At 32.4% G+C, this 27,860-nt stretch overlaps 1 protein-coding gene across 1 annotated transcript in view; it reads right to left on the bottom strand.

The window, feature by feature from the left end:
• Positions 1-27,860, bottom strand: part of Epha6 (EPH receptor A6) — a 916,320-nt gene that overhangs the window by 156,858 nt on the left and 731,602 nt on the right. The window contains 1 exon segment of the mRNA XM_021238833.2: positions 15,228-15,353. Coding sequence (XP_021094492.1) covers positions 15,228-15,353 — 126 coding nt within the window.

Below are 27,860 nucleotides of genomic sequence, written 5' to 3'. Positions count from 1 at the left end.
TAAAGCTGTGGTACAAATTCCATTATGGTACAGCAATTTTGGCTGACTTACATTAGAGTGGCACTTCTGAAACATTCCTAATATAAAACAGAAAGGAGAAATTCATAAATTATTTTATGAGCCTTTAAGCAGAAAAAATTCAGTAAATTGATGTATGCTACAAAGTTGGTAGTATTTGTAGTAGTTCCTGATCATCTCTTTATGGGAAATAGATTTGATCAACAGAGCAATGGTGGCAGTACATGAAAAATAAGTAACTGATTTTGTACTAGTCTTGTGCAGAGGCTAAGATGAGAACTGAACATCATTTATTTCTTGGTTTATCATATCAATTCATATAGCTCCCAATACACCTCTATTAAATAGAATATTCATCATAAATAACTTTGATTTATTTTGAAGATGAGAATGCATTTATTCTGCTCAATTGCCCATGTTTAAAAGATAAAATTTCAGATGAAGGGAAAATGGTATTTACCTGAAATAAGTATATGTGACATATTTACTTTTGCTTCTATATTTCTTGCTTTATATTTGAATTTTTGTTGGCAATTTTATCTGGCCTGTGCATAGTTTTCCCCTATGACACAAAAAGGATGTGGAAAGAAATTGTGTGTACAGATAGCAATGATGGAAATATTAGATCTCATTATAATTCCTTTTTTATGAATTCAAATCTTACAGGTTAGAAAGGATGACCATTATAAATTACTACAATGTATGCAAATGCTAGATTTTACATTTGAACCTACATTTTAAAGAAAGATATGTTGAAGTTTAAGTGTGTTAATAAAGCTCCCAATTTGCCATGCATAGAATAAAAACCTAAAAAAGTTTTCTACTTGTCCTGGATTTAATATATTCTGTAAAATTCCTCAAAGCTATTTATTTCACCCAAACCAGAATAAAGAACTTTATCAGCAATTATTGAGATCAAGTGAACTGTCAGCACTCTTGTGGGTAGGGATCTAGAAGATCCAGGTTTTAAACCTGAAAGTTCCATAAACTCCTCTATTTAGCCAGAGAGAGCTTAAAGATAGGAGGCTGCTGCAAACACTTAGGTGACAAAGCGGGGGAGGGGGTATAAAAGATCATTTTTGTACTTCATAAAAATTCTGAGACCAATGTTCTAGTTTGAATGACAATTGATAACAGATGTTAATGGGGAAAATTGAGCTATTACAACCATGACTAAGTTCTTTCTCCACCTTTACAATCTGTATTGACAGTGGCATCCAGAGGAACATTTTTAGGTTTATTTTTAAACATGTATCCCTTTCATAGTGTCAGAATGCAAAGAGCTTGCAAGGACTTCACTTTTTATCTAACTTCTACATACTATTATCCCTGTTACACAGATAAATTGAGGGATAAAAAATTAAAGTACTTGTCCATAGTCTTATAACTGGTAAGTGGCAGTATGAGTCAATCTATCTCAGACTTTTTAACCTTTATTTTATATCAGATAAAAGCTCCAAGTCACATTTTGTTAGCCAGTTTTTCCTAGTGAGGGACCACATCTCTCTTAACCAGTCATAGCATCCACTGCTCTCCCAGCTGTCATTAACCCTTACACTTGTCCCATCTTGCCTCCTGCCTTTACTTTTGGTACTCAGTTGTCAGGATTATTTCTCAATTTGCTTCTCTCTAAGAGTGCCACACATGCCCTCCACTCCAGAGTTTATACACTGCTCCTCTTCCTTGCAAGTTTCACCCAGTGATATTTTCTTTACATTCCCATCACATCTGTGTGCACTGAGAATTGTTATCATGGCTTTGTATTAGGTAATTTTACCTTTTGCTCATAAATGCTTTGTATTTCCTTCACTGGGATTCTCAAGATCACTAAGCACAGTAGTTGCTTCTTAAAAATAAGGTAATTTTTCTTATGGATTTTCTATTCTTAAGAAATTAACATTGAAGTATTTCAGCAAGATTCTGGTTCATGTGACCATAAGGCACTTTGAAATTAGTTCTATATATAATTCTTTAGAAAATATTTTAGGAATCTTAAAATTCATCACTGATAAGTTTCACTTCTCATTAAGAACAATAACAAATGAAGCCTCCACAGTTTTTTTGTGGAAGAAGATAGTTGTTCTTGTCTACAGGAAAAGGATAAGAGATTTTGTGATTCATTGTCCATATATAAGTGCTTTCCCAGCAGATCTTGATTCTAATGCAGTTTAAAACATCCATAAAATCTAGGCTATTTTGAAGGAAAAATCTAAGAAATTCACTTTGGGTATCTTTGAAGATCTCTTAAAACAAACTGATGAGACTTCTAAAAAAGATTGGGAATTTTGAAAACTGACATTTAAGGATCTCGGAGTTTATCCACTGACTGTGAAGGTGATCTTGTGACCTAAGGCATTTTGTACTGGCTAAAAATATACAAAAGGGAATATAATGAAATATTTTGAAAATTTAGAAAGAGAATCCATTACTTCCAAATAGATTTTGCAAGAGCAATAATGCCATATATAATTTTTACATATTGAAAAATAAGATACAAGCAGTGACTTCTTTCACCTGAAGTAGCTTTAAAGAATAGCATTCTATAATATGTCTTTGAATCTTTTGGGAACATACCTAGAAGGAGAATAGTTGGGTGGAATGTAATTTCTAGTTTTAGTTTTTTGAGTAATTTCTAAATTGATTTCCATGGTGGTTGTACTAGTGTACATTCCTACTGACAGTGTGGAAGCCCCCAACACACATAGCCTCAACCCAAAATACAAATAAATTTCAGAGCAAAATAAAAGATAGATAATAGGATACAAGGAGATAGATCTTGTGAAAAAGGATAGAGGATCAAGAGATGGAGGTAAGGGGAAGAGAGGGGGAGGAAATTTTAAAAAGAATTAAGATGTAGTACACACATGTGACTCCCCACAATGAATGTAATTGCTATATACTGCAAACAAGTACTAATAAAAATAACAAAAAATAGCATCTTAATTTTCATAATTTCTTTTATACTTATCTATTTTTATTGTAAATTTAATAATGAACTATTACGTTGCTTTTAAGCTTTACAGTATAACTAACTTCCATACTCCCATATAGGAAACCAAGAGGAAATAAATTACATATTAGATGCTAGCAGTAGTCTAAGGAAACAATTCTTTGTTTCAACTAATGGCTGGTCTTGATTGAAGCTATCACAACAAAATACAAGACGAAAATCTCCAAAGTGAACATTTGAGTTACATGTACATACTACATCTTTTCCACATTGTTGCTAGAAAGGTAAACTAGTACACCCACTATAGAACTCAGTTTAGAAATTCCTCAAAAAACTGAAACTAGGAATTACAACTATTCACCTTCACAATACAGTCAGTGGATAAACTCCAAAATCCTTAAATGTCAGTTTTCAAAATACCCAATCTTTTTTAGAAGTCTCATCAGTTTGTTTTAAGAGATCTTCAAAGATACCCAAAGTGAACAACAAAAAAAAGATACCCAAAGTGAATTTCTTAGATTTTTTCTTCAAATTAGCCTAGATTTTATGGATGTTTTAAACTGCATTAGAATCAAGACCTACTGGGAAAGCACTTATATGTGGACATGAATCACAAAATCTCTTATCATCATTTTTCTATAGCCAAGAACAATTGTTTCCTTTCACTGGGACTTATAGGGACTACTGACAGATACACATTTTTCAAATACTTTCCAATACTTACAGTAGTTTTGATAAAGGAGGTGTGGAAAAACCATGTGATCATAAGATTATATTTTTCTCATGTTACTGTTAAAATTAAAAAAAGAAAAACGTTCTTTAAATGTCCTACAGAAATCATGGAAAAAATATTTGCAGTGAAATAGGTTTTTCAATCCTCAGGGAAAATCTGTGAAGGAAATGGATCACAGAGATTTAACATTTTCATGTAAGTAATGAATTTGTGCTAGATGTAGTATTATCTATCAGTCCGGCAATTTCTAACGTGCAGTCAGTAAAATGAAAAATGGAAAAAAAATCTCAGCAATCTCCATAGTCTATTACAGATTAAAATAATTGTAGCTTATTTAGATTTCTATCACATCTATATTTTCTCTGCCAGGTAATAAAATTTGTGACGATAACTTGGATTGACTAAGTGCTTGCGTTTTTTCCTCTCTGTATCTAATTCAATACTCTGAGCCAGTTCTTTGGTCTATTTCTACCTCTCTTGTTTCTGTTGTATAGATAGTGAGTTATAATTATAATCTCTAATGGATTTGACAATAAATGAAATAATTTTCATGTTCTTATGCAGTCAAAATATATGAATACGCAAATTTGAAGTTATGATATATTAAAAATATATATTGTATATATTAAAATATATTATATATATTAAAAATTATTGTTTTTATTCACATAAGTACTGAAGTAAAACTATTTCCTCTTAGAGTGTTGGCTGGTGATTATCAGATCATATCACAATTCTCATCCTCAGTGAGTTTAAATTCAAATATTTAAAAAATTTTTAAATTTATTTATAATTTATATTTAAAATCATAAAAACATTCAGTGAATACTTAGTATATTAAACAATTTTTAAAATTCCTACTATTTACCAAGTACTCTTCTGGGTTCTGGAGACCGATCCTCAATCACTAGAAGATCAGTGCTTTCATGGATTAGACAGCAGAAAGGCAATAGAAATAAGAAGATCAGTGACTACAAAGGGCTGATGTTTCCTCCATTTAAATAGCATCTTATTAATTGCATTGTGTGCTGTAGGATTAAAATCTAAAATGATTGGTAAAGAAGGTTCTTCACAAACTTTCCTCTACATTCACTTCTACTGTCATCTTTTACCACCTTCTATTCCTATATTTCCTGTTTTTCAAATTCTGTAGGTTACTCATAATTCTCTGTGTTTGAATTCACTTGTACTTTCTCTGCTTTAGAACACTGCTTTCTCACTACTTCGACTTGGTTAAAATAATGTACTTAAGAAAAAAGCAGTTTAAATACCATCCACATTCTCCCATGAATCACTTTCCCTTTTAGAAATCTTCATTTTTTTTTACCATCACTTCCTTTTTATATAATATTTATGTTAACAATATGTCTGTCTCCCACTCTAAAGTCATCTGGCCAGGATTTGTGCTTAATTCCTCTTTGTTATTTCACAACATAGCATACAGCTAGGCATAAAGTACACATTTTTTTTTGAGTTAAATATCAGAAGGAATATGGGTACTCTTTAAGAATGATTCTAGACCTAGAAAAACATTACTGAAATAATAGCAATACTGAAATAATGCTGAAAAGTAATTTGTTTTTAGTCCTAAATTACTTCCATTATGAAAACTATGGTTTTAAGAATAAACTTCATATTTCTGCTGTTGTCTATTAGTAACATAATCTTGGGCAAGACATTTTAGCTTTCTCAGATTTTGTAAAATATGGATAAAATTAAGTACTGTATAAGATTTCTAAAAAGGCTAGATGAGAACATATATAATTAGCACAGTATCTGGCAGTAGTTGTCACTGAAAAATAGTGTTCTTTTTCTTCCTTTCCTTTTGTGCACAATTATCTGCCTCCCCCTTATATTTATCCACTATGTAACAATATTTTCAAAAATGGATCATTTTTATATTTTATTGGATTTGGTATTGATATGAAAATTCTTTTATATCCTATGGCAAAATAAAAGATCAAACAACTGGAAGTTATATGTTTTATATGATACAGTAATTTCCCAGTGTAGCACTGAAATTCTCATGTCTTAGACATTCTGGGATTGTTGATTACCTTCTACATTGTATATTGCTAGTTCGGTTGGAATTAATGAGATTAGTTTCAGAGACTGATATAGAAAACTTTTTCCAATTTGTAAAAGTCACTTTCATAACTTATATTTCATCTCACTATCTGTTTTATTATATATTCTTTATTTTTACATTATAAATTCTTCATTTGCATATTTGTAAATTATATATAATAAGACCTTCTCCATAGGGTAATTGTGTGATTAAAAGGGAAAACATGGTTTTTTTTTGGCATTGGGGATTGAACTCGGGTCTTTGCACTTGCGCAGCAGGCAACGAAACCACTGAGCTAAATCCCTGGCCCAGGAAAATATGTTTGAAATACAAATAGTACCTAATACTAAATCTGAAATTACCAAATAATAGATGCTTTAATAAATGAATGGATATATGCTGAGCCTTATGTTTTATCTTACTAACAAGATGTTGAATCTTAAACTAAGTAGTTTACCAAGTTAAGAAATTTCATTATTGAAAATGACTAATATTAGTACATATAAGGAGCTCTCCTGATGGTCTCAAAGGTCTGTTTAAATCCTACTTAACTGAAATCAACAAGTTTGAAGTTGCTTTATAGAGCAAAATGATTTATTCTATGATATACTCTACTTTAAATAATATATATTAGTTTCTTAAAAAATAGGTTCTGCTTGAATAAGTAGGTACTTATTTCCATTTAACTACTTGTGTTGTGTCTTCCACACTCTATTGACAGATTTGTACCTGTAACAACATATTTTATGATTAATCTGGAACTGTTTACCTTAAACTTGGAACAATTTGAAACTCCTACATATATGTAATTACTAAATTGATTTGGTTTCATTTTTCCCTCTTAATTTCTATCATTTTTAAAATTTAGAGGTGATCCAAATGCCTGTGATAAAATGTTGAAGGATAAAATGTTTTATCTAGTAATAAACCAGCTGAGCAGAAATTAGGAGAGGTGCTCTGCAGTTATGAAAACAATAGCATTTAAAAATCCAGATTTGTTTTAGAGTAAATGAAAGGTATGAGGCTAAAGAAATGAAACAATTTTCCTTCAGTTCCAGAAAGCAGTGGTGCATAATCTGCATCAATTAGCTTCAGCAACATTCAGTAATGCCCTTTTTTCCACTAGAAATTACCATATGTGGAAAAAGATTTCTCCTTCACTAAAAGTGTCTTGTTGATAATGAAAGTTACTGCCAAAGATTCTAAGGTTAGGCTGTATTTTCACTACGTGACACTAACCATATTGTAAAATTTTTATCTCATGCATATTTAGAAGTATAATATAATAATGATCAAATTAAAAGTACTGTGCATGTTTTGAAAATTCTTTGTAACCTTTTGTTTTCCAACTCTTCTGAAAGGAATAATTGATTATAGAATAAGCAATATTTTTGTTACAATTAGAACAATGAATAAAACACAGCAGAAAATTTTCATGCCTTGAAATATTTTATAATGTCCAAGTTCAAAGCCAAATTAAATTACAGGTCAAATAATTATATGATGCTTTAGTTCTTGATTTTCATCTGTAAAAATCTTTTTGTAGATAAATTTTAAATAAATACTACTATATCAATACATTTATAATAATTTACTTTTTATAAGTTCTTCAATATGTTGGGTAATGTTCTGTGGGCATTCCACATGTTAATTTATTTAATCCTCAAATTACCACTGTGGTTTGTATAATTATTAGTTCAGATTCACAAATGTACTGAGAGTTTAAGCAACTTGCTGAAGACTCAACACGAGCAATTGGCAGAGTCATAACTTTTACCAAGTAATCAATCTCCTGAGTGTGAATGCTTGACTATCTTGTTATATCTTGAAATAACACTTGGGTTTCCATTAGTCATTTAAAAAACCCAAAGAGTCCTTCTAAGTTCTTGTGTTTTATCATGGAAAGGGATTATGAACTATGTACTATGTGGCTCCCAAAGAAAAGAAGTTCTAGAATCTTAAAAGTCCCTAAACCATAACACATTCTATATACACTATAAATTAGTCCTAAACTGGGTGAAATACCTTTAGATCTTGCATTCCTCATCTTCCAAACATCAATTTATGTTAATTTTCTAAAGTTTCTATTACAAATCAATATTAATTTGAAATTATCTTAATAGTCTCATATAAGGCTTAAAAGGACACAGCTTAGCAGTTAAAATTTTAGTTGTAAAATGTATATATGAGAACATTTAAGAGCAATAATGGGGTATATTTTTACAAAACCTCTGGAGAAGACATTGGGAAAAACTCTTTTAAGAGTCTCTAATCCTTAGTAGAAAGCATCATATTTTCCATCAGTGATTCAATTCTAAGCTTTCCTTCTGGCTTTAAAAGCGTTTTATGATTATACAAGCAATAAAATATGTAGTTGTCTGATTTTTTGTTTCATTCACTATCAAAATGATCAGAAAAAATAAAACAAATTTCTAGACAGGATATATATATATATATGTATATATGTACATATACATATATAATCTATATACATAATTTTGTTCTTTTGATTCTTTTGAGGCAGGGTCTTGCTACATAGTTCAGGTTGGCCTTGAACTCACTATGTAGACCAGCCTGTTCTCAAAATCATGTGATTCTCATGCTTCAGCCTCCCAAATACTGAGATTACAGGCATAAACCACTACACCCACCTTAAACAGGATACAATGTACCCTAGATACATGGATTATTTATGGTGAGATTTTAATTATAAAAGGGAGAACATTTATTAAATGAACCATAAATATAATACAGTTAAATCATTGACTACATTCCTTTGATCCCTCAGGCAAGTTACTATTTATTTCTGAATCATTCCTGCTCCTCTTACAAGATGTTGAAAAATTTTTTAAAGTTTAATTTTGCTAAATATACTTACTGTAAGACCTCTGTGAATGGAATCATGAAAATCCCACACTATCATGGGGTAGTTACCACTGTGCTTTCTTCTACAACGCAAAAGAATAAATACTGGGAGGAAGGCATGTTTTATGATAGGACTGGTCTATCTAATTTAGGCTTTAAGTGGCCCAGGCACACCAGAGGGCATGCAGCCACCCCGTAGGAATCCTTTGGAGGGAAGTGGCAGTTGAGTAGCTCAGTTTCTTACCATGTCTTTAAGGTCAAACACACCCACAAAACAACTTCAGTCAATACCAAGATTAAATGCTGATTCACACAGAGACTCAGTTAAATTTATAACCTCTGTAAGTTTTATTTTAGAATTTTTCTTATGAGAAGAAAATGATTCCTGGATGAATCTTTTTAAACTGTTGTCAAATTCTTTGAATATAATACAGATAAATGACATAACCAGTTATAAAACATGATCTCTAGTGGCTAGCTAAATTCTCAGAGAATTTAAATATATATGTAAGATTTACATTTTAAAGATTCAAACTTATTTGAATGATAAAAGAAGCAGTTTTGTTAATAGGAAGGCTTAGCTAAGGTCAAAGGCTAAAACTTTAAAGATTCTGAACAGAGAAGTGAAAAAGAAGGAGTAAGAGGTTACTTAAGATTTTTTTCTTTTACGATTTCTTATGTCTTAAAAGATAGCAATTCATAAAAGAATTATACCACAGTGATATATGGTCACTCATGTTTATAGCCGCACAGTTTGTAATAGCTAAAGCTTGGAAACAGCCCGATTGCCCATCAACTGGAGACAGGATAAAGAAGATGTGTGTGTGTGTTTTTTTTTTTTTTAATAAAGTGGAGTACTACTCAGCCATAATGAGAAACTACAGACATTTATAGCTAAGTGGATGCACATTGAGGCCATACTCTTAAGTAAATAGCACACACGTGTAAAGACCGACTAGTTTCTCTGGTGTGAAAAACTAAAAGTGTAAATAAGGATCAAAATGTATAATTGATATTGTGAAATAGGAAGAAAAAGTCTAAAGGAGTAGGGGAAGTAGGAGGGGTAGGGGAAAGAAAAGAAGGGAAAAGAAAAAATAAGAGAAAAGGAAAAACAATGGAAACAAAGTCTGTAAACAGGGAAAGGTGGAGGGGGTGAAGGGAGGGCTGGGGGATGGGGAAAAAATAAGAACCAAGATACATCACATAAAGGTATGAGATCCCAATGAGGAATGTAACTGTACTGTATACCTAAAATGTACCAATAAAGTTAATGGAAAAAAAAAGAAAAAAATAGAAATTCAGTTTGTAAATGCAGAAGAGCTTGAAATCAAATGTAATTTGCAGCTTTTTGTGTTTTTTTTTGGTACTGGGGAACAAACTCCTTGAGCTTCCGAGGCAGGCAGCAAAACCACTGAGCTAAATCCCTGGCCCTGCACTGTCATTCTTATATGAAGATGATAAAGTTCACTTATGTCAGTTAAGCATAGTTTAAACACAGAAGACTGAGTCCTTAAGAATCAGAGTTTCTTCATTTATAGTATTCAAGTTGTCCAGGGTTGTCTTGAAATTGTAGATAAAATTTACATAATCCATTTTCTTGGGACAGAGAGTGTACAACTATTTGGTTTTCAAAATTGAGATTAGGGAGGGAGGTTAAAGGACAACCAAGTTTTCAGTTGGTTGTTTATATAACAAATGGTCTTATTTTGGCCGAGAAACAAAGTAGGTGCAATGGTAAGGAATCTGAATCCATGAATTGTACCACCAGATGATGATTGCCCATCCACAGGAGTCCTTAAACTCATTAACTACAATAAAGCTTGTATAAACTGCATGCTTGAAGTTTTGAATTATAGCTTCCACTTTGTGTATGTTCCCATCCAATAGACCCGGGCCCTAGTTGGAATAAAGTGGAAGAATGAGGAAGCCTTCTAGCACAGGCTCTCTTTCTCTTCTACCTGGCAGCCATGAGATGAACAGCTTTCCTCTACCCCACGCTCTGCCTTGATATTTCTGCCTTGATATCGCCAGCCTGAAAGCAATGGAAGCAAGTAACTATGGCCAACAACCTCTGAAACCATTAGCCACAATGAAACTTTCCTCCTTTAAATTGATTTTCTCAGGTATTTTGTCAGAGTGATGAAAAGCTGACTTAGCCTCTTTTGCATGCATTATGGAATATATCCTAAATAGCTGTTTAAAAATGACCCCCTATTGTAGCACTAACAATAGTGCACATATTTTAAAAGGACTGTTTAGTTTTGTGTGCCTAGAACTACAATCTCTGATGCCATCTTCCACATGCTTCAGCTGCCTGAGTGTGCTCTGTTCATTATTCCATCAGTGACCCTAACTTCTCTGTCCCTTTCCCCACTCCTGAAATAGCAATAATCTTGGTCTCTTGCCCAGACCTGCCTCAGAGTCCCACCACAGGTTTTTTTTATTTTAATATTTGCCATTCTGCAGGGTTCGCTTCTAAAGCTGCAGCTGCAAAAACTTTAGAGACTAGTTCTCTGAGAAGAGGTTGCAGCTGATATTGAGTAGGGACAGCACTGGGGGTTGAAATCATGTAAATGTTAAAGAATAAAGAAGCCAGTAGTTAGTAATCCAGATGAAGGAATTTCTCTTTATTACAGTATATTTTGAATGATTTATTCATGATTTTACTTTGCACATTTAGTGTAGCTTTTCCAATTCCTTTCATAATTAGCTCTTGGTTTAAATTAGGTACCTATAAACATATTCATGTATACTTCATTTGTGTTAACGGGCAACATCCTGAACTACAAAATGTTAAAATATCTGTTAATGAAAGCAAAGGATTTTTTAATCTTGAAGATATTTCTTAAAAACTAACCCACTGCATGATGGTATGTAGTTTTAATAATAATAATAATAATAATAATAATAATAATGATAATAATAATTTGGCAAAAGTAAAACAAGGTAAACATTTGTATTTTCTACAAAAACATTCAAGGAATAATCATCACTGGAAGAGCTATAGCCAATAGAAATTGTTGTGTTGTGATTTAAAATGTCACATTATGAATCAAAAATAATGCCACTGACTTTTTAGGATGCCTGAAAATATGAAAAAATTAAATGGTTTACTTTGATTCTTCTGAAGTGCAGTAACTTTTCCACTGCTGATTTTGCTTGATATACTGAGTTTATGCCAATTTTCTTTAACTTACTCTTATTCCTTCAAAATCTGCCACCTAGTCTTTTCTGCAATTCTCTATATGCATCAAAACCTGATACTGTAATATTATATTGACCAGATCCTAGACTTTCTGCAGGTTCAAACTTATTTATCATTCCTGGTCTATTTCCAACATCTAAACTATATGCCTTTTGAAAAAAAATGGTGTGGTTAGGTAATAGTATATGCAAAGTTTTGCCCTGACCCCTTAGCAGATAGTATTTCATATGAAATATTGAAAGGAGAATATTGATAATCATTGTTAATGGACTGTGAAGACATTTTAATATTGACTGATAATTGTAAGTCCTTTGCTATAGAAATGGTCTAGTTGTACATGTTATTAATATATAGAAAAGTGGATTGCGAATCCACTTCCTAACATGGCTAATCAGGGGACAAAAGTGGGGATATGAAAACTTCATCTTTTTGAATTTAAGGATCATCAATTCTCTTCCCAAAGGGTAAATAAATAATAGTAAACATTATTAATTATATGCTCAGTAAATACAAATCTAGCTTTTAAATCTCCATATGTTCATATTTTGTCCTCTTACTTGACTCAGAGTAAAGAGAGAGGGAGTCTCACTCCATCTCTGCCCTGTTCTGTGAACCCAGCACAAGTCATATGATGAAGAGAATCTTAGATAAAGATGTCACAATAGGTGTGGTAGCACAGTGTTTAAAGCACAGGCTGGTAAACCAGACATGGTACTTTAGAAAGCATTCCTTCTAATAAAGAGCTTCAAGATAATCACAAAGGAAATATAAGGGAGATACTCAATATTGAATTTTCAGAACTTACCTATTTTTAAATCTCACATACTGCTTGTTTCCTTGCTATTCAACTTTCAGCTAATACTTCCTGGTGTTTTTCTCCATCTGAGACTATGCATAATAACTCTATACTATGACCTTTCTAGAAATGAGAAATTTATAAACAATTGACTATTGTAAATACTGACTGAGGCTCTGGGTCTCATGATTCAGTGATTGGCTTATCATCAAAGGCAATGTAAAAGTAAGTACTGTGGAAATATTGCTTTTTGGATAACACACTGTGACATGAAGCAAAGAAACTAAATTATACAAGACATAGTCATGCATCTCATTTAAATTTGATTAAGATAAGTAACTGGAAACTAAATTAGCCTCATCACTCTGAAGGTTTGGTAATTCCTTGAATAACACTGGAAATGTCTTATGAGACCTTCAAAGTACTGTGACATATAATCAATTGTAGAAAGTAAATTAATTGCTGTCCAGAGCAGATCAACCTTCAGCCAACTATTTAAAGTGTCACAGTGTTGGCCAGGGGAGGATCTGTCCTCACATTGATCTTCTAACCTGGAAGGGGATCCATTCAGATGTTAGATGCTGAAAATATGCTTCAGGTTGTTAAAAATTTGAAACAATAAAAACTCCTCATGATTATCATTTCATTCCTCTTTACACAAAATCAGAAAGGAAAGTTCTTGGGAAATAAATTATAGTTTCATAGGAGAGGATGAGAATTACATACATAATTGTAGCAGTCCTTACTGAAAAGTGACAAAGTATACAAATATCACTTATCAAAGTGATATAAGCTAGGAAAAGTGAGTTGAGTTAATTTCAGTTTGAAGGAACATGAATAGGTTTAGATCTCTAAATTTTTTATGAAGCAATTTTGTCATGCCTGATTTGTATGTAAGTCATGAAAACTGAACATTTTTTCCCCCTATAAAAGCTGGAGGCAAATTTGGCTTGAAGCCTAGAAGAATAGAGTACTAGAATATTCTTTAAGTTCCCTCTCTGGAAAGTTGTTTCTATGTTTGTGTTATAAAAAGATCATCTTCCTTCCATCATTTCCAATGGCTAAATGACAAGGGTTGTTTTATTTTATTTTTTACCAGTAATATTGAATAATTAAAATCACTGCTAAACTTTATTATATCATTTCTGCCAAATATATCTAAACTTACCAGATTTATCATTAAAAGTGAAGCTATTAAATTACACATCATCTGTTCATCTTAATTCCACTCACTGAAAAATCAGTTATGTATATGAAAGGCACATTTTTATATTACAGCTAGTTTTGAGAGCTCAGCCTATACGGATTTTCCCTTCCAATCTTTTGCAATAACAACAACAGCAGTAGCAGCAGCAACAACAACAGCAAAAACTTCTTATGCAATTGATACTTCAATATTTCTATTTCCAGGAAGGAAAATGTGGCAGAACATCCATTAGAATTAAAATTGTTAATATTTTAATTCACATAATTTTCTCACTCATCAGTGGCATTATTGGCCATAAAGTCCATAGCCATGTCACTAAATTATTTAACTATAAAACCAAAGGACATCAAAGAATTTTTATAGTTGATTATTTTTTTATGTTTGTAATAGACAAGAATAATTGAAACGCAAAAGGAAAATAACGTAATAATCTCAGGGTTTGTTGCTATAATTATTCTAAGAAAACCAAGCAATGTGAATTTTGGATTTTGTTTTTATTGAATTTCCCATTCTTTTCAAATGTTCTCAGTGACATTGCTGACTGAGCAGCCCTCTTGAATATATTGATGGTACTACCATAATATGTAACATTATTATTATGATAAAATGTAAGAATTATGACAAAAGACTTTAAGAATCAATATTCTAGTTCTATTTTTCTAAGTCACATATAAACTATAAGTTTGGTTTGTACCTTCAGGTATAATGGAGGAAAGCAGCTGGATATTTTACTAAATGACAGAAAAAAACAACTTCTGATTATAGTCATAGAGTTGATAACTCATAATATGTTTCACTAAACTTTGAAATTGCAATTAAAATGCTCAATATTCTGTGTTTTATTTCATGGCTTTGGTCAGATTGGTGTTTTAGCGAGTACTGCACATTAATTTTCTTTCTCAAAAATTTCTTCAAATTTGCTACTTTCAGGCTTTTCTTCGAATCATTTCTCTTTAGTGAAATGGAACTTTAATTAAATCTCTACAAACTCACTGAAATATGGAATTACTCTTTCTGTCAAGAACACGTAGTTTTTAATTATCTTTTCTGGCCAATTCCAAGTGGAAAAGCAGCTTAAACCTACCTTGCTTTATTCTTGAGTTACAAATTAGAGATCTGAATCTCTGGTTCTTAGGTACAAATTTGCCCAGTAGATCAGTATTATGTTAATTGGATACCTGTCTTCTAGATAGTCTTTCTGCTTCCTTTATGCCATTTTACACTAGGTATCATAAATGTGGTTTCTGACTTACAAAGAGTCACTTGCATTTCTTTTCAAAAACAAATTTTAGAAATATTCATTTTTGTATTATCAGTCCATTAAAGTCTATCATATAATTTTTCTGTTTTATATGGCAGCAGAAAACTTCACTAGAAGTACCTACCAGAAGGAATCCTGGGGGGCAAAGATCCTCCCCCTGGCACTGGATGCGGGGCCTGGATGCTATTTAAAAACCCTGCTCTCAGGAAGCTGGGACAAAACGTCTCCACCCCAATGGCCGGAAAGGATCCTTTTAAAAGATAAAAATCGACATTAGGCAAAGTAGTCTATGTTGCAAAATTACTGATGATCATTTACTTGGAATGAAACCTACAGTCAACAAAGATATCAAATTTTATAAGGAAGCTAGGAAGTTTAAAAAGTGAATGCATCTTTAAATCATAAATTTCTAAATTTAGTCCAGTTTCTTGAAAAGAAAGCATTCAAATGGTTGCAACTAAAGAAGATGAAAAAACATCAGAATGCTAAGATAAAATTATAAAATGTACATTTAGAACAAAGTCATGTCATAGAATGATGCCGCAGACTTAAAAGTAGTCATTTATGTTGTATAATTGGAAAGTTCATGCCCCCATCAGCTATAAACATACAGAAAATAGGTATGATAGAATCTAAAGTCTATGCTGTGGCAAAAGGAACTGCTTTACTTTAGGTAGATTAATATTAATGCCTACAATGAGGAAAACTTTTATACATGCAGTAATTAAATATATTTTTGAAGCAAGTATGAGATGATTAAACAATTCTTCCTTTATTATATTTTCTTTTTAGTGAAAAGGCATGAGAGTTTTCAAAGGTAGACCCATATGCTTTTTTTATTTTAAAGAATGCTATTGTGAAGCAAAAAAAAAATTAAGCACTTTAAAATTTATTCATAAAATTATATAATTAATCTTATAATAAAAGCATATCAGAGTTGAAAAACACTTTAGAGATAGCTTGAAGGGTAGAAGTAATGTCATATAGTTGGCCAACTACAATGACAAATTTTTCCTACTGTAGAATAAAAATAAATAATGAAACAATTCCTATTTGAGAGATTACTAGTCTCTGAATATGAGTTTGATATTTTGCACTTTGAAATAGTAGTATTACAATCTGCCTCCTCAATGACTTGAAAGATGCTAAAACCACTGAGAAGAAAAACAAATATGTATACAGTGCTAGTGAACGAGCAGCACTGGTCATTGAGATGACAGTCTATGGTGAAATCACAGAAGTAACCAAAAGCAAGTTACAGGGATGGTTGTAAAGTAGGAATCTCATTTGGGTCCTCTGAAACGCCCATCAGGCTGAACACTATTGTGTTTTATTCTGGAATGAGACTCTTCCCACATTCAGATTTAGCAGGTGTTGTTTGTGAGGAGACTTCACTGTATTACCGGAAAAAAGTGTTCTACCAAAAATAAATTGCAAATGGAGGTAACTTTGAACTTGGGTCAGTACTAACTATGCTGCACTTTATATATATGACTTCTATGGAGAAAGTTGGTGGTAAAGAAAAGCTATTGGATTTCATGACATTTGTATTTGAATTTAGAAAGGAGCCGGGCATGCTGGTATACACCTGTGGTCCCAGAACTCTGCAAGGCTGAGAAAAGAGAATTTCAAGTTCAAGACTAGCCTGGGCAATTTAGCAACTTAACCAGACTTTGTATAAAATAAAAAAATTAAAAAGGGTTGGGCATGTAGCTCAGGGCAAAGGCCCTGCATTCAATCATCTGTACCACAAAAGAAAAATATCTTACAAAAGAAATGCTTTTCTAACAAATAATAAAAAGAACTACCAAAAAAATGGAGATTCTATTATAATAACTACAAGAAATGGAGAAATGCTGTGCAAACCTAAAATAATGCAATTTTAGCTGATTATGGACTTAGTAAAGCCAACTATTAAAAGCTTTGTTAAAGAATATTAAATCGTAAAAAGAATGACTTAGTCATGTAAAGAAAAAGTGATGTAAACAAAATTATCTTTAAGAAAATTTGAAAATAGGAAGTCTGTAGAGAAGTGACTCTGAGTAATACTAATATGCCACACATTTGGACATTTTTATTTGTTTTTGTTAATTTTGCTTACAATATCAAAAACTGCTAACTTAGAAAAGACACCCATTATTTTAACTCCTAGGAGGGAACTAAATACAAATATTACTTTATTGCTATGATTACATTGATTATTGCTTTTGTTGTTGTGACAATCTGTCTTATTTAGTAGAAGCTTTCATTTTCTTCCACTTGCTATATCACTCATAATGGCTTTGTTGTGTTTCTTTTCCACGGTTAAACAGGTCTTTCATTTATTGTGAGGTGTCTTTCTTATGGAACTCTCATTTTTTAATAGCAGAAAATAAAACAAAACAGAAAAGCTATTGTATATGCATAGACACTCATTTGAGGTATTGTACAATGTGATAATAATGCCTTATCACTTTCTCCTTAAGTTCAGTCATGCCAATAGAGACAGTATGAAGCACTGAAGTTCTAAATTTTCACAATTTAATCAGGAAAAAATGAAATTTCTTATTGTTCGAATTTTCACATGTCTCAATCCATGAGAATTTAAGTTTTAGGATTTGATGGACAATAATTTTAGTCTGGTTTGCCAAATTGTCTAAGTTGCTGACTCTCTCTAGTCCATTTTTTAAATTGTGGGATTTATTAATCAATTATATTGTAGCTGAAAATAAATGATGTCTAAAGTCCACAGCAAGAGAAATGTGAATTTCCATGTGTATTTTGTTTTTAGTTACATTCCACAGAACAAATATTTATTAGTTAAAATTTATTAGCTTCAATATTTGAGTTTCCAATTTGTTGATGGTCTTGGGTCTTTCATTAGTATAATGATTCTCAATTTTGGTGAAACTTTCACCTTTAAAGCATCACAAATTATGACTGGCAAAAGGAATTACTGGTGTTTAGTTGGGGGAAGGCTGAAGGTGTTGCAATATGTGATACACTCTCTGCTGACAGGATAATTCTCTCTCCAGATGCTAGTATTATCCACTGAGAAATATTAATGAATTATTACAAAAAAGTTTGCTACTTAGTCGGTCATACAATGAGAATATGATGTGAAAAAAAATAGAGGAGGACATAGCCTGTATCTTGGCATCTGAGTTGATAAATTAATAGAGGTTTCAGATTACCTAGATCACTTTATCTGAAAGTAAGGTTGCCTGCAGAGTAAGTTGTTTTCAAGTAATTAAAGAGTATTTGACACAAGCTTTATGAAACAAAATCCCACATCTAAAATAACTTTATAATCAAAATTAGGTATCATTAAGAATTTATGAAAAAGATAACTTGATCCTTTGTGTTTCAATTCGCTCATTTGTAGAATGAAAACTTAACAGTCCCTAGCTCATGGGGCTATTTGTGAAGATCAAATGATAGCAAATGATTATAACTATAAACCAATGTCATTATTACTTGACAGGCCTAATTTTTACAAATAAATAACTTTTTTATATAGGACATAGAAATAAAAATTAATGGAATTTTCCAACTCTTCACTCTTCCCTTTTACACAAATACCTAACAGAAGAAATCCCTTCTTTGAAAACTACATATCAATAATTTAATTTTGATGTCAAAAAGTTTAATAAGGGGCAATATCCCTACAACGTTAACTTTTAATATGAGATATGGCTCCTTCATATTGTTTTCATTAGTTGCATTTTTGGAAATGACAATTTTGATCTATGTGTATCTATATTGGAAAATATATCTATAGTGGAAATATAACTTAATTGAATGAAATTTAAAATTGAAAACTTAAAATACATGCACTCCTATGTGTGTTTGAGGTGATGCAGGAAGATTAATTTGCTTGTTACTGATTGGTCCTCCTCTATTTCACTTTGTCCAATGATAAGTTTACTTTTTACCTATCTTTTCCAAAATTAGGGTGGTGTGTATACCACCAAAGTGTAGAGAAGATAGGCAGTAGAAACAAAATACTAGAGATTCCATTTCTGTTTGTGCCTTATATTGTCCTTTAGCAATTGCTATTTTTTGTGAATATTTTATAAATATATATAATACCATACTAGTTCATCTAAATGCATTGTAAATAAAATATACTCATGATACTGCTCATCTCCAGAACATTTTTGCAAATATTTTTATTTTTAGAGCTGTGTGATCAGAGGATTTGGGAGATCACTTGTTTAAACAATAAAACAGTGAATAAAAGGCCAAAGTATGGATAAAATAAATAATCTTCTTCAAGAACTTTAACAGTTAGAGCATAGCTTGGATTTTATTGGACAGTGATCTCAGAAGATCACATTGCCCCTTACCAGTAGCTCTCAACCTTGGATATATTATATATTTTCAATATACTTTATATTAGAAAATGAATAATAAAGACCCAAATGAACAAAGAGAATATGTGAAACCCATATGAATTTATAAACATTATGAAAAGCAAGGATGATATAATCAGATCTAAAAAGAGAAGGCCACAAAAAAAACACTGGGAACAGTATTTAATGTAAGGATTTCACTGTATCATAACACATCTAAGCATAAATATGTGGCATTTTTGGTAGGGTGTGCATGTGTGTAGTGTAATTTTATAATTATCAAAATAAGCTAAACTTACAATCAGACTCTAAATTATTAAATTTTGTACTATATGTGTGAAAATATTTTTAATTCAAGGCAGGGATTTAGCTCAGTGGTGCTACACCTGCCTCACAAGCACAAGGTCCTGAGTTCAATTCCTGGTACTGGAAAAAAAATTAATTCATATTTTTGGATTGTTTTATCTAAAATGCATAAAATATAATAAACACTAAACATAGTAAAGTAGCACGTATGCATGTATATATGGGTTGTAGATAATTATTATCTACACAGTGGACAGTTGGGCTCAAAAATATTTGCTGATAGGCACCACCAAAAATCTGGGGAGCAGAGGATCGAGTCTTGTGCATTCACAGGGGAGATCCTTTCCTCATCCTTGAGTATGCAGTACTGACTTCTGTAACTGACACATGCTAGCCACTCCATAACTATGATTTTGAGTAATTATGATACTTCTGGTAAGAATAATGTCAAAAAGCTAAGATAAGATAGTTTGTTAAGCCAAACGCTGTGCCAAGGACTGCTTTCCCAGATGAATGCTCTCTTCTGAACATCCCAAGATTTTCTGTTCTCCCCTTCTCTAATTTCACCTGTCCTTTCATTATCGCACTGATTTTTTTCCTTTACTCCTTATCTAACTCATGTTTTCTCTCCTATGTGCCTATCTCTTCTCTCAGTTACCATTATAATTTACAGCATTATACATCCTCTCCTACATTAGAAAAGAAGGAAACCATAAACTCATTACATTTGAGCAAATGCTTATTAGTTTTCTGTGATGGTGGATCAGATTATAGATTTATTAAATGTACACTGCAGCCAGGCATGGTAGCATACCCCTGTCATACCAGCTACTCAGGAGCCTGAGGAAGGAGGATGTCAAGTTTAAGACCAGCCTGGTCAATTTAGAGTGACTCTTATCTCAAAAATAAAAAGAGAAAGGGCTGAGTTGTAGTTCAGTGCGAAGGCCCTGGATTCAATTCCAAATATGGAAAATAAAAATATTTACATTGCAGGGAGGAGGACCAACAACAGTAAGAAGAGACATTTTCCTATAAAATATTGGAAGAATGCATCTTTTACTTCATGCAGACATTTATTTTGAGTCACTTTACCCAAGAAGAAAGATTAACCTGCCCTGCCCATTTTGATATAGAGAGGATCATTGTCTGTCTCTTTGTGATGTTTGAGATGGGCTGGCTGTGAGTCCACTGTGGTCTCCTCAAACTGTGATGGGATCACTGTGATCATAAGCTCTAACTGTGATCAGAGAATGTACAGACTAGGGTTTCAATAAATGAAGTTGAAAAAAATGGATGCATGAATGATTAAATAAAAGGGACAAATTCCTCTTAGGCAACTATCTTGCTAGTGATATAGATCTAAGGAAGTACTTGCCTGCCTAGTCACTTTCTAGGGCAATAGTAACTTACTTTAGCTAAAAAAGGAGATACTTTCCAATTAGGTTAAAATGTGAAAAAATAACAAAGTACTCATTCATTTATTCCTTTATTCATTCACTGGTTCATTCATTATATATTATTTAGTGAAGCATTTTAACCCATGACATACATTTCTAGGATAAAAATAATCAAATATTTTATTTCAGATCTAATACAAAAAGTTTTTAAAAGGGCCAGGGATTTAGCTCAGTGGTTCTGCTGCCTACATTGCAAGTGCAAGGTCCCGAGTTCAATCCCCAGTACCAAATAAATAAATAAATAAATAAATAAATAAATAAATAAAAGTGATACTATTGTTTTTAGGAAAAGAATGTTAGCTAAGCCAAAGATACAATCACAGAATTTTGTCTATTTTCTAAATTTTTATAAATACTGCTACAATTAAACTAGTGTTTTTTGTTCACGTGAATAACCTCAATTCTGTGAATAGTACTGTTTATTTTTTACTTTTTTATTTAATCCTTCAAGTCATTTCAGTATAAATTTCATAAATTTCTCATCCAGTTATTGTTCAATAGGTTATAACAAAAATATTGAAGCAAAAAGAGCAGTTTTATGAACAGATTTTTATGCATTATTTTTCATTACCTTTAAAAATAAATTTTCAGTCTTCTCTAGTTATTATTTTCTGAAACTTTTAAAATTTTAGCTTATGTATGATAAAATTATCATTGCTATAAAATTTTTTAAATTATAGCATTAACAAGCACATTTAAAATATTTTGAAGCTGATTAAGATCCTTATTTTAAAATATACTTTAATTTACATTAAAAATAGAAGTTCTTTGACTTTTAAAAGCAATATTTTAAATTTCATCTCTTATAAAATGATAAACTTGGACTAGAACTTCCCCAAGTTTCCTTAAAGTTCTGAAAGTTTGTTTACATAGTATTTTTTTCCAATTGATGCTTTGAATGAAGCGTATATTTTTTCCAGTGGGAACTATGTCCAGGTTTTACTTATGTTTGTGTTCAGTGGAATATAGAATATTACCAGTAAGTGTCCATAGTAAATTAGCAACCAGTTACCTCATATCAAACTTAGTGGTTTAATAGTGAAAATGCCTACTTTTGAGGCCAGGTAAGACTTGGAATTCTGACTATCATTTCCTAAGTGGCGAATCTTGGAGGAATGGCAGGAGCTAATAATAATGAACATATTGACTTATTTTGAGTCATATGGGAAGTATATATAGTGGCCAGCTGTTACTGTTCAATAAGTAGAGGGTAATATTCTTTCTTTCATCTTTTCCTTATTAATTCATAAACTTGACCTACCATTTAGTGCTTCCTTACCTCTATTCTGTACCCTCTGTCTGGAAGGCCCTTGGGGAGAATTCACTCTCTAATCTCTCTTCTGTGTCTCTGTGTGATCTCAGATACTATAATAGAGGTAGAATACTATCATAAATACAGTATTTGCTTTTCAATTTAATGGTGCCAAATTAAAATGCCTTTAGGGGCCTGCCAGTTGCAATAAATAAGTGTATCAGGTTGATGACAAAGACGTTCAGTTGAAATGAAGGGTAAAAGTTCTGACTAAACACAAAGAAGTAAAATGTTTTTTAAAGCATCATAGAAATCAAATAGCACCCATCTCTTGGATGACTTCAGCCTGTGGGCTGCTGGCTGGTGACTTTGGCTTTCATATTTGTCTTTCCCACTAGGCCATGAGCCCTTAAGAACAGGACAAGTTTGACATGTCTTAGTCTCCTCTAAAAGCCCAGCCTCAGAACTTGCACATGATAGGAGCTCAATATAGTATTTATCAAGTTGAATTTAAATCATCTGTATGTAAATAGTTCAAAGGTATAACTTTGTATGAAAAGACTGAGATTTCTCAGAGCTTTCAAAACTGAGGATGCTGTAATATAAATATTCTCAAAATGGAAAAATTCTTAAAGTTTAATGAAATTTTTGAATTTCCAATTTAAATGTTTATGAACAGGTTAAAATTTTGAAGATTATAAATTTCTAAAGTTCCTTTATCTAAAAGGTAGTGAGAGAGTGAATTGAAATCGAAAAGCATGTCCATCATATAGGGTGCCTTGGTTGGTGGATTCCTACCCCGCTGTTTCTTTTTGGGGCCACAGTTTTCTGGTTCCTTAAAAAATATTTTTACACCTCAAATGCTATGGAGTCGGCTGAGGAGTTGTTAGGAAGTATTTATCAATACATATGAGAGCTAGATCTATTTCCTTCATAGCGAAGTGTGCTATGTATATACTATTTATGAATTGTGGGTATATTTGTCACATTATTAAATTGAGGTTTGCATCTAGAGGTCAGGAGGCAAGTAGCATCTGCCTCTTTGGAACTTTCCAAAGGAATCTACAAACCAAGTAGTCATTTATTGTCAGTGTCCAATTACATATATCACTTTGTTGTGCTCTATCACACAAAATTAGAAAGAGAATGTTCTGAATTTAGTTTTACTCATAGATGAAATGATAACACCCTTGGTAGCATTATCCACAAATAAATGTGTTAATGCTTGCCAAATATTTCACATTTAGGACTGAGAGATTTAAATTCCTTTCAAATTGTTGTTATCTTTTCCAGGTTAGAATAGTAGTCATCTGGCATCTGGGTGGTATGGATGAAATGACAGGATAATGTGATTTAATAATTACAATATTGAACACCTGCTTGGTCTAAAAAAATCATCAGGATACACAATTAATCTTAAAAAATATTGAGAGAAGCCTACAAGAGAATGAGATTAAGTAAGCCCCTAATGTGACTTTGTTTTAACTCTGAAGTGATAAATGTGTGAGTGGTGTTGAGAATATGATAGTAATGCTGGTGGTGTGAGGGTAGCGAAGACACATCCACTTCGACAGGTAGTCACTTTTTGCTTGAGGTCTATGGAAGACCAGATGGAAAGAATGAGGCCTAATTGGTCTCCTTGGTGAGCGCTAAGAGGGCATGCATGCTTGCTAACACTCTGGAGGGAAAAGTAAAAACACCTGAGATTAAGTTGTTTACCCAGAGAAGTACTGTGGAGGGTGGGAGACAGATGAATCCTAATTGGAACTCTAATTGCTTGTGCCCATGTCTGAGTGAATAAAGCCAAGGTGTACCAGTTATTTGGGGATCTATGTCGAAGGGAGACATGAGCCCCCTGGCCCTCCAGATTTTAACCTGTTTCTGTGTCTCTTTCTTTTTCATCCTTGTCACCCTTTGGTCAGGTTTGAGCTTGTAGGCTGGTTCCTACAGGTCCGTCTGTGGAATTTCTTTACATGCCCTACCTGCATTCATCCATAGTGTAAACACTTTGCTGGAATCTGTGCAAGTCCTCCCAGTTCAGATGATGTCATTACTCTTTTATATATTTTCAAAATCTCCCTACTTAGAACTACATTGAGCACAAATCCATGACACAAATTGCTTCAAAATCCATTACATTTTACTTCAAACATACTAAAATATTGTTGTTTGAATATGTTTTCCACCTCTTCTAGAACAAAATGAGAATACTCCATCTTGGCCTGACTTGTACTAAATACCCTTCTCAAATGCCACCTCATCTAAGGGCCTTTCAATTTTATCCCTTGGAATCATCTTTCTTGGCAGTAAAGCAGCAATTTCTCTCCAGGAAGAAAGCAGACACTGGGGCCGGAGTAATTCAGCTTTAAACCTTCCCTATACCAGAGTTTGCTGCATGACTTTGTGAACTCAAACTTCCAGAGCCTCAGGCCCAATTTGGTAACAAGTAGAAAATAGAATACAATGAATACAATTTAAGATAGCATTTTAAAAATAGCTGGCACAAAATAGTCACAGAAGTAAGGTCTTGCTACCTGCCTTTCTTGGTGCTTTTCCCTCTTTTCATTTTAATACATTTTTTCATTGTAGTAGCAGTATTTCTGTTCATGACATATCTTACTATAACTTCTTGAAGAAGCTTCCCATGTTAACATTTGCAACAGAAGTTGTCTTGGTATATTGCCTAAAGGGGTCAATTATGATGGTAACTTTGAAAAATAGGAATTATAAACATTTCTGGTTTTCTTTTTTTGTGATGATGTTTTAGTTGTTTGATATTAACTCCTAAAGATGAAGTAACAAATTGATGCAAGTGCTTCAGACAGCTAGTCAAAAAATCATTAGAGCCATTGAACTGTTATTACATGTGAAGACATGCTCTCTAGCTTATATGTTCTTTTATTCCAACACAAATAGACACTGAGCCATAAAAACAGGCAAGAGAAGTCCGTACATACACTCCCCTGCACTTCTCTCAGATTCTGCGGATGTGCCCTCTTGTTTATGAATTTAAGGTACAGAGAGGAAGAAAATCTTGAACATAGAGCTATTAGGATTCTTGGTTTGAGAGAAGTGAGGCATGTAGCTAGGTATACTAGTTTGTGAGAAGGGAGACTGACTCAGCATTCACTGTAGCTCTATTCTCCAGGTATGAGTTGGCAACTCCATATAAAATATAGCTTTGGAGGAAAGTAATAATGGTGTGTTGGGCTGTTTCTAAATAAGATCATAAATGTGAAATGGACTTGAAAAAATTCAGGTATGATATGGTGTAATGCATTTTTAAATTTTTATTGAGGCTATTCCTTTTTTACGCTTAGTACTATCAAGGCTTATATTAATTTAACTTTCAGATCTCATCTGAGGTAACACGCTCTCTTGATAATAAAGGGGCAAATGGAAACAGATTCAGAGAAGCCTGATTTTTATTTCTCTTAATCCACATTAAGGCCATGTTGAGACTGGCTGAAATAATATTTCCATTCACCATCTTCGTCTCTTGCTGTGTCGCCATTTTCAATTCTGTTTTCCATGAGGTTATCCTTGAAAGGCCATTAAACCGATTTTAAAATGAGGGTTTAAGTACATCCTATTCCATGATAATATTGTTAAAAGAGATTCAAAGATTTTCTAAACAAAAAAGTAAAGGACAAAGAGCCGGTCATGTTTCACACTGAAAATGTCCCTATCAATGTATTCTTTAGAACGGGCTCTAAGATTTCAGATCTTGTACTGTATCATTAGATTACTGATTCACTTAACATATATGGAATTTTTTACATTTTAAATATTGGCTTAAATGTAAATTTGGGTAATTGCTAAATCATTCTGCTAGGAATGACTAATTATAGCTTCTTCGATATTGTGACAGTGTGAGAGCAACTTCAATTTCAGCCATGACATATTTGGAAAGGAAATCATTTGGAAGCAATTTACCACATTTTATTTCTGTAAATTTACCAGCCACTTACAAAGCATTATTTAACAAATTATGGCACCACAAAAACTATTTTATGCTCTGGATATTAGTTTTAAAGAGAAGAGCCAATAAATGTCTGAGGTTTTAAGACCTAAGGAAATAGAACTGTATTAAAATTAAAAGAACACTTATAGTTACAAGTGAAAAATGAAAACTTTCTGCTAAGTATTACATTCAATTTTATTACTATTTAAATAGGCCCATTTTATGTACATATTGTTGTGTTAAAGATTTTTAAAAATGCTTGCTTACTGATACTCTTAAAGGGCCAAATTATTTTACTATATGATGGTGAATTCATCACCAAGTTTTACAGTCTCAGAGTTTAGAGAATAGTGTAGCATTTTTGTTTCTATTTGATTTATAAAAACATTTAAACAACCAGCTTTGTTGTTTACCCTTTATATGCTGGCATGTGTACTCTGAATTGCAGCAGATCATTGTGTAGTCCTATTGTCTGAGGCTATGGGAAAATACTCTTTCATATGAATCATCCTGTAGCATCAATAAGGTTGAGCTTGCAGAAAACTGGAAAGATGAAACTACTCCCTGGAAGGAAGCTGTTCACCCATGTGAGGCAGATTTAGTGTCTGGATGAGGTAATTTACTAAATGGTACTCTAGTGCCCTAGAAGACTTAATTCACCTCAGCTGAATGAGCAGTTGGATCAAACTCAATTATCCAGAGTTATCCTTTCATACTCAAAGGCATATAGATCTCCATTAGAATGTTCTTTAATTGAGTGCATATAACTCCAGGGAAACTTGGATACAGGATTGAAAAAATAGGACTGCAGCCTAATTAGCCTCATTTGAACTTGCTTTTCAAGTCACATTCTTACAGCACTGAGTGGCAGTGACTAAAGATATGAGAAGTATTTTCAGAAAAGTGACCATATCATTGCTTAAACTGTAACACAAATTCTGAGTTTGGAAAGTATTCCAGAGAGTTTGCATTTAAGTATAGATTTAGCAATAATCTAGTAAACTGTTTATGAAAAAAATTGCTCACAAAGATAAGTACTGTATAGTGGAATAGGGTGGTCAAGAAATAATGAGTAGATAGATTAATTATATTTGTAGATCAAAGAAAAATAGTTGCATACAGATAAAAGTTGTATATATGCATGTGTTTAAAACTCTTAACTTACACTTATACAATGAAAATATCTAAAAAATTCTTTTTTCAAAAATTTACTGATATAAAATGTTTTATTTCTCTGAGATTTTTTTCTTTGATTTATAATTTATAATGTATACCTTACAGAAGATACATTACGAATAATCTCCACTAATTGAAAATATCCCATCTGAAACCGTATTTTAAAGACTATATGTGTCCTAAAGCACATTTTGGACTCACACAGAAAGAACAATCTCAGTGAATATTTGATGACCAAAGAAAGTCCTATACATCTAGTCATGATGTG

This window comes from Heterocephalus glaber, unplaced genomic scaffold, assembly GCF_053883595.1.
Source record: "Heterocephalus glaber isolate CG9 unplaced genomic scaffold, H.glaber_assembly_v1.0 deba00000122, whole genome shotgun sequence".
NCBI lineage: Eukaryota > Metazoa > Chordata > Mammalia > Rodentia > Bathyergidae > Heterocephalus > Heterocephalus glaber.
Note: the sequence above shows the minus strand (reverse complement) of the source record. Positions and strands in the feature narration are given on the sequence as shown.